Source organism: Zingiber officinale, chromosome 6B (assembly GCF_018446385.1).
Source record: "Zingiber officinale cultivar Zhangliang chromosome 6B, Zo_v1.1, whole genome shotgun sequence".
NCBI lineage: Eukaryota > Viridiplantae > Streptophyta > Magnoliopsida > Zingiberales > Zingiberaceae > Zingiber > Zingiber officinale.
This window is the reverse complement of record NC_055996.1, coordinates 90,886,391-90,895,167: the sequence shown is the minus strand read 5'-3', so window position 1 is coordinate 90,895,167 and position 8,777 is coordinate 90,886,391. Positions and strand designations below refer to the sequence as shown.

The window sequence follows — 8,777 nt, the reverse complement described above, 5'->3', positions numbered from 1 at the left end:
AAATCCTTATATGTAGGCAAGTGTTTTGCCGGTTCTTAATCTGCATGTGAAAACATTCGATCACAGCAAGACACTCACGATATGAGTTGAAATCCTCTGTCCCCAAATCTCCCCGTGTCCCATTCATCGTCCCAGTCCACCGTCGATAGGAGATTTGATTTCCGCTGCGTTCCCAGGTCGATGGCCACACACGCCTTCAGCGACATTTTACTTTTTAACGCCACGCAGAATGAATGACAATACAAGCAACGACATCGCTCGAGAAGCTGCGACAGCGATTCGATCACCGTGAAGAAAGACACCGCCTTATTGAGAAGAAGAAGAAGAAGCGGGGATCCGAGAATGAGATCGATAGCTTCGCGTTTGATCCACTCGCCCTCTTCCTTCCCACGTTCATGGTGAGCATCTCTTGCATTTTGCCTATTCGCTTTTCCCCAAGTTTAATGGTACTCCTTTTTCTATTTCTTTGGCTTCCTGAGTCGAGATCGTGGTGAAAAAACAGTCTTTTAGGCTAGGGCATGGTCGTAGTCAGTTGCTGATTGTGTTCTTATGTTGTGTACATATTAATCGTGAGATTCTGAAAGTTCAAGGTGTTGTGGCGATTAAATGGCACATGGTTCGATTTCCTTCACTATTTACAAACTGATGATGGAACCTTTAAAAGAAAGTTTTTTTTTCCTGCGCAGAATGTATTAGTTTTTCAGCTGTGTCCTTTCCTTACATATTTTTGTGAATGATCAAAACAGCTCTGCTCGTCTGTTATGTTCAAAACAACTCTAGTCTTGGATTAGCTTGGTTATCGAAACCAAAAACTTGTTTTCCCCTTTGACCTTGCAAGATTTATGTAGCTCAGGAATGCTCCAGTGTCAAAATAAGAAGAGACCAGTGTGCTGAAATTGATTAAGAATTTTGCAGACTTGAACCATTACTACAAGTTCTCTTAAGAACTTCATAGCTGGAAGAATTAGTTCATAAACAGTAAAAAGGTTTAGTCTAACAGCTAAATAATGGGGATTAAAACTGAAATCAAAATGTAATTTGCACATCAGAAACTAATATCATTGGAAATAAAAAAAAAATATTACCATGAAGGAAGAAGAAAGCTGTAATGTCAAGACTTAATGTCCAATTCTTATGACGACTATTTAGGAAGGTTACAACATTAATTTAGTCTACACGGATCATAAGACACTACATAAAGATCTCTTTGGTTTGTTAATTTTTATACATTTATACTTCGACAAGTTGGTTTTGCTTAGCTCCTACTGAAGCCCTCCTCCTCAGCTTGCACCAGAGGCCACTTTTTGTATGTATAGTTGCGCCAGTGATTAACTGTACTTCATCAGGTGACCCCCTCAGTTGGACATCGAACTTCTGAAGCAACAAAGCCAAAGCAATAGTCGATTCCAATAGTGCAAACTGGTCGCCGACACACTTATGCGGCCCTCCACCGAATGGTATGAAGGCGAAATCAGAAGTTATCTATAAAGATGATAGCTGAAGATTAAGCAGTAAAGCTTTATAAATCTATCAATTTTATGAAGTAACGACTTAACAACCTCGTTTGGGTACATCGCTCCAGGGCTGCGACTTGGATCGTAGCCTGCCCATCCGGCAATGCCTTCATTTGCTTTTGGAGTTAAAAATCTTTCTGGCTCAAACTCAGCTGGCTTGTCCCAGAAATATGGTGATCTGTGGAGATTGTATACCTGAATACGGCAGTTTCAGTTTCGTGAATATAAAACATTAGATAGATCACTAAACCCTACAACATAGATATGTATTAGTTCTTGGTGACAGATTTTAGCATTTTTTAAAAAAAAATCCTAAATTCAGATTGTAGATAAGATTGGAATTTGAATATGTTACTCCTGAAAACCAAAGACATGATAAAAGACAAGTGGACATTTGGACAATGGGATTTGAGATTACAAACAATCATTTATTCCTCTTTAATTGAAATATTTATGGCTGAGTAGATAAATCCATTATCCATTAATACCTCCTAAACGACAATTGGGTGCTCTACCAATTGTTGCTAGCCAGTAGAATTCTGAAACAATACTTGCGCATTTAATGCCTACTATATATCTTGGATTAACTCACAGAAATAAAAATATCGGTCCCTGCAGGAATTGCGTATCCATCTTCATTACCCATATAACCTCCTGAAAGTAAAGAGTAAATGCATCAAATGGAAGTTTGAAGATAAGGAATCGTATTGGAAAATTTAATGCAATTTGTAGCTTAAAAGAAAAGGTAATCAAGATAGTTGGCTCAACAGGAACATGGCTTGATCTCTAATGTCTCAAATTATGTTGGCCCAATTTTTATAGATTTGATGAGAACCAAAAAAAAAAAACATATGAAACAGATGATATCAAAAGTTCATTCAAGGAGATCATGTAACTTAAGATTCTAGTTAATATGGGAAGAGAAAAATATCAGGAAGTTTATCTTCTTTGAGAGCTCGTCTAATAAGTAATGGAGGCTGAGGATACAAACGAAGAGCTTCAACAATGATAAGACGCAGGTATCTGGAGATGTAACAGTTATTGAAGTAGTAAAAGAAAACAACTGAGGACGATGCCATTTAAAATAATGTTAACTGGACCTGAGCAAATACCCTATTGAAACAATCACAAAAAAATGTATTATTACAAAGCATCTTATAAACCTACAATCTGATTGTATGTCTGCTTACAATTCCTATATGGGATCTAAATCAAAGCGATCTTGAATTGATAGAATATGCTCACTAATTTAGAAAATTTAAATATTGATATGTAGTATAGTGAATACTTTTTTTTGTGTCATATCATTTGAAAAATTTTCAATTATATAAGATTTCTTTTATCTCCTAAGTAGAAGAGTCCTTTTTAAATGTGAAAGTCAAATTCTTATGGTCAAGTGAAGATATAAATTACTGAATTCATAAAATCGCTGTCATTTTATGTTTCAATCAAAAAACGTTGTCATATATGAACTTGTGCAATGTTTTCTAATCACATATAAATTTCTCCAAAATGTGTAACTATATAGAGAAAAGTATAAATTTGAGCCCACAAACTAAGAAATCATCTCATGAACAAAATTTGAACTAATAAGTAGAAGATTTGTCTCAAAAAGGAAAAAAACTATCATTTTTTTATCCAAGTATTATGCATGCCACACAACAAATTGCAAATTTGTCTAGACTGAAAATTTTAATTATAACTAGTAGTAGTATAACATACTCCATTTTTTTCAGACATTCAAGGGTTATTTTCTTTCCATCGAGAACAGAATCTACCTCCATCTGGGCCTTTTTCATCTTTGATGGGTTCTGCATCACAAGAAACTTTAATTATCTAAGACTTCTATGATTACCCGTTCAATTAACTCAGTGAAGAAATACCTTGACATTTGCATTAAATGTCACATTACCTGAGCAAGTAGAAACACTGACCATGTAAGAACAGCAGCAGTTGTTTCATGTCCCGCAATAAGCATTGTCATGAGATCATCCCTTAGCTACAGAATGAATTGTTTCTTATATAAATAATCTATTAAGATTAAGGATTTACAGTTAATAGCTCAAACAATTTTGGGGTAGACTGTATGGTTTATTTTATGTCATTAAACTCTAAGGTACGTTGCTATTAATACTCAGAGTCTCAGATCTTTAAGTCAAAAAGTTGATGCGAACAAGTGAAATTTACCTGGCAATCATCAACATCGACACCCCGCATATCAACGAGAAAGCGCTTTCTCTTGCCACATGAGAAAGCGCAACAAACTGGCGTCCTACATGCTTTTCACGTTAAGTTCAATAGTAGACCTCATGAGAATCTATTTTTATCCTAAAATGAAGAGAACTGACATCACACAGTAAAGAAGGTATATAATGAACAAACCTTGTGAGATGAGTAATCTCTTTGCTGAAGTTTCTCAACATCATCTTCCTAGAATGAATAATGATGAAATAAGAATTGAAATATTTTTATAATAATAAAAAATAAAATGCCAAACACAAGAACTTTAAAGCATTTTGCTAACTGCTATGTCAATTGACAAATAGTCAAAATCAGTACCAAGAATGATAAACCACTTCAAAACAAACCAAAAAAAGAACATTATAAGATTAACAAGAAATCCAGGATATAGCTAATGAAACATCATCAAATGGTGACAAATCTTGATGACGTAAACCTTAGAAAAGACAAAAGAGATTCATGAGGCCAAATTAAAAGATAATGTACATAACAAAGTGTTGAATTTATACATGTGACAAAAAATTTACTCGTACAACCATCAGAACATGTGTTCCACAGGCAAGAACAATGGGACACTTGATGTTCAGGTAGGATACTTTAAATGACGCAGAACAACATAAGAAAATGCATTTTCCCCAAGGACATGTCTTGCCACAATGGGATCGGATACAACAACAAATAATTTAGGCCCAAAGGCTAACTTGTAAACTGAACCATGCTGCTTAAACAATATGAATCTTGTTAGTACAGCGGCATGCTTTCTCTACTCATAAAATATCATGACATACATCATCATTAACACAGGAAAGAAAGAGCATTCTGCAACCTATTAAAACACAGAAAAAGAATTAAGTTGTTGCTAGCTACACAATATTGCTATGTTCTTGCTAAAACATTGTTTATGACGTGCATAGCTTGAATTTAATAAAAGAAATAACTTCTCCTGAAAGAAAAGTTTTAAAGATTAGAAGTTCTTGGAGCAAGTTAACACAAGATATTTTTTGGGGGGTATTTTATCTTTTTTTATTGTGACTCTCATTCGTACTTGGAGCAACAGTATAGCTAACATCAAGAACTCAATTATGAAAGCTAGATTAAAGAAGACAATTTAAATGCAGGGTCAGTTAGTTTGGCTAATATCAAGGAAAATATGACTCAAATTGAACTTTTATGGTTCTTTGCATTTCTAACCAAACATAAATGAATTAGTGGAAAAAGTTGAAATGGCGCCCAGACTATATATTATAGTTTTGTTGTACTTAACAGTTGTAGACGTGGTTACTGAACCAAATATATGTTCAATCATTATAAAAAAATTTATATATATATATATATATAAAAGATGGTAGAAGTACCTCGAGAAACCAATCATACAGCGAAAAAAAAAGTGGCCGACCAAACAAATCCAAGACAGCACCTTCAGCGGTGGGCAACGATCCAAGGCGACCCCCACTTAGCAAATTAGTAAGAAGGTTGCTTGCATTGTCAAGCAGATTTTTCTTTGACGTCTTTGATTTCTCCATACTACATGATTGGCATCTGCACAAGCTCGAAGCAAATAGGTCAAGTTCATAGTTTAAATTTCCATGCATATTTGTTTTCCAGAAACATATGAAGAAGAAAATAATGTGGATTTGGGCAACATAGGTCCACTCCGCAATATCATGACAATTTGTGACTTCAGATTGCACGAGACAGATCATTCAGACCATCATGAGAAGGTTCTAAGATGCTCCACACCAAATTAGTCGCAAAAGAAAGATCGAAAAGAAAAGGGAACAGAGCAAATGAAGATGGAATATCAGCAGCCACAGTAACCCAAAAACCTATATTTTTAAATTGAGCAAGCATGCCAATTCCTTTACCTCGAGAACCAATAATTATTCCAAAAAAAGTAAGACAATCCAACTAGAGATTGGAACAGAGATTAGAACTGCAGAATTAATCAGCATGCACTGAAAGAAAAATCGGCCCAAAAAGCAAAATCGCAAGGGAGATTGGGAGCCCACCGAATGCCAGAGGAACATTTGGTGAACCGGGAATTGAAGGAGGGAATGCAGTCGGGAGAATGGGTAGCAGAGGAGGAGAGAAGACGCTGGAATCCGCCATGGATCACAGTCGGGAGATGCCCGAGAGCCGTAGCGTCCATGTGAGTTTTCTGGAAACGACAACAAGAAATGGCAGGCGATAAGGTCTTTTTAAAAGAGATCAGTATGAAAGCAAATTAGTAGGGCAATTGGTTTTAAGTAAGCATGATAATTGCTCATGAACTGAGAACGATCGAAAAGAAAAGAAAATATGCATTGATAAATTTTATACCAACTGAACTTCATGAGGGTCCAAGTAGAGTGCCTTCTCATCTTGCACACCAACAATATAGGTTGAGGCACCAGGTTTACCACCTAAGATGCCGAGGCATTGTGGAAATGCAAACGTTCCCTACAGCAAAGGAATATTCCTGCAAAAATATGGCACATACTAAGGAGCAGCTGGGAAGATACTCAAGAAGATAAATACCCCAAATATCAAACAAAAAACAATTATAGAAAATTTGAAAAACAAATGCAAACATGATCTAAGAAAGTAACACTGCCACCGTGCCGCCTAGAAGCCAGACTAAAACCATGATAAATGGATCTTAACCGTATTTGAAGCAAGACTAAGTATACACAAAACTGACCCAAGCTACATTCACCATCCAGGTGCCCCGATTTGCAAAGGGAAAATATATGATTCCTCAGAAGTCACTCGTCATATTTGAAGTCCAGATATGGCGCATATAATATCATGGACGCAAAGAGTCCATAGCCATATAGTTAGACTAATATTTTGAATAAAGGAGCATAACCAAAAACTATACATAATATCATTAATATCTAGAACATATGAAAATGTTTTATTGTATCATTAATTTTTTTTTCTGGACAAGTTCAAATCTTCACAATGGGAAAAGATAAATCAAAAGTATCACCCTTGATACACTAGAGAAATGCTATATTCAAATTTACCTGGGGTTGATTTTTTCTAAACCAAGAACCAAAGGCACCAGAAGTAGTATAGGTGCCCAATCTTGTTGCCCGATAATCGTTTCCCATGTTCGACACATAGCATAAGGACCCAATCAGGACCCAGCAACCAAACCATAAAGCCTTCCCAGCTTCAAGAAGATTGTGTATTGAAAAAGCGCACGAGCTAGAATCACCAAAAAGATGTAGAATTTCAAGATACAGAAGATCATATGGCTGCAGATCAACATTAAATCATTATAAACGTTCAGCCAGAAAATTTTGAAGTTTCCTCACTAGATTGGAAAATACATTTGTTCAGGACAAAAGAATAGATTTTACAAGAGGCAACACGGATTTTACCCTAGTTCGGCGGAGAGAAATGCCCTAGTGTCGAAGAAGATCAGAAGGCGATGAGGGGTCTCGCGGCGAGAGAGGAACGCGACGAGGAGAGGAGGGCTGCTCTGCTTCGCGACGAGGAGAGGAGGGCGGCTCTGCTTCGCGACGAGGAGAGGAGCTCTGCTTCGCGACGAGCTTCGGCGAGAGAGGGAGGCGGCTCTGCTTCGCGACGAGGAGAGGAGGGCGGCTCTGCTTCGCGATGAGCTTCGGCGAGAGAGGAGGGGATTTGGAGAGGGAGGAGAGGCGCGACACGAGGAGAGGGAGGAAGGAGAAAAATCGCGGCGCCTCTCTTGTGCTAGGGTTAGCGTAGAGGAAGGATGGAGAAACAGGCGGCACGACTTTTTTTTTTTTTTTTTTTTTTTTTTTTAAGGCTTTGACATGCCTTATTCTCGCGATGACGTGGAACATATATAATTAAGAATATACTCCTTTAATAAATAATTTTTATGAAATCTAAAATAATGTTAATATTTTATATTAAAATTAATTTTTAAATTTATTAACAATTTTTCCGATATTTTTTTATATAAAAAATATATATTGTGATGTTATAATTCTTTTTAGTCTCATATTTTATGATTGATAATATCACGTGTAGATAAACTTTTATAAATACCTTTTTCCGGCGACATTAGAAAATATATTCTTTTCTGCCTTTTGATCAAATAATGTAGTATGTGTTCTTATCAGTTTAATATCTCATTAAAAAAATTAAATTAATTTTTATAGGGAGAGTCCATCTAGAGCTCTCCCTTGTGTGCTCTCCCTTGTGTTACACTATTGCATGAGCTGTATTCATGTATTATATTATATATAAATGCAATGACTACATGCTCAAGATAGTAAGAAGTTGGACGGACTTTTCCACTTCTAATATTATATCGAGAGAGTTTGAAAAAAGTGTTGAGTCCTTTGTTATGATCCATCTATACTTCTCAATTTATTCTGATCATCAATAGTAAAGTTTTATAAAGTAAAATGGGTCATTTTCTAAGATTAATAGATGAGAAAAATTGGATACATGAATTAAAATTTTACTATCTTACTATTTAATTAAGAATTTAGATCTTTTAATAACAAATTTTGACGGACCTTTTAATCTTATTATCCACATGTTCAATTATGATTTAATTATATTCATTTGAAATGTAATATTTGTGATGAAATTCCTATTGTTTGATTTATTCATTAAAATGTTGTTTTAATTATCACATGAATAAAGTAAAATTAAAATTATATAAAATTATCGCGGTTGAAGCTAACAACTAGCATCTACACATTATAGAATCTAACAATTAGCTTATGTACATTATAAAAGCTACATGCTAGCTTTTACATGTTCATCATGATTAAATAATATTCAAATATGTTCATCATGATTAAATAATATTCATTTGAAGTGTAATAAATATTATGAAGTCTCAATTATTTATTTTATTGGTTAAAATATTATTTTGAACTAGTTATCACTCAAATAAATAAAATTAAAAAAATAATATAGTTATTGTTATAAAAGCTAGTAGATAGACGTGTGAAGATAGTAGTTTCGACAAATAATACATTTTATTGGTTAAAATATTATTTTAAACTAGTTATCACTCAAATAAATAAAATTAAA

At 34.9% G+C, this 8,777-nt stretch overlaps 1 protein-coding gene across 1 annotated transcript; it reads right to left on the bottom strand.

Moving 5' to 3' along the window:
* Positions 1 to 1,061: 1,061 nt before the first annotated feature.
* LOC121993117 (cytochrome P450 97B2, chloroplastic-like) lies at positions 1,062 to 7,493 on the bottom strand. The gene is made up of 13 exons (XM_042547795.1): positions 7,124 to 7,493; positions 6,764 to 6,997; positions 6,075 to 6,213; positions 5,765 to 5,913; positions 5,111 to 5,294; positions 3,897 to 3,940; positions 3,702 to 3,786; positions 3,427 to 3,513; positions 3,237 to 3,325; positions 2,449 to 2,537; positions 2,107 to 2,171; positions 1,560 to 1,709; positions 1,062 to 1,482 (listed from the first exon to the last, which is right to left on the bottom strand). The coding sequence occupies exons 4-13, from the start codon at positions 5,902 to 5,904 to the stop codon at positions 1,231 to 1,233; spliced, it is 1,185 nt and encodes a 394-aa protein (XP_042403729.1). The 5' UTR covers positions 5,905 to 5,913; positions 6,075 to 6,213; positions 6,764 to 6,997; positions 7,124 to 7,493; the 3' UTR covers positions 1,062 to 1,230.
* Positions 7,494 to 8,777: the final 1,284 nt, after the last annotated feature.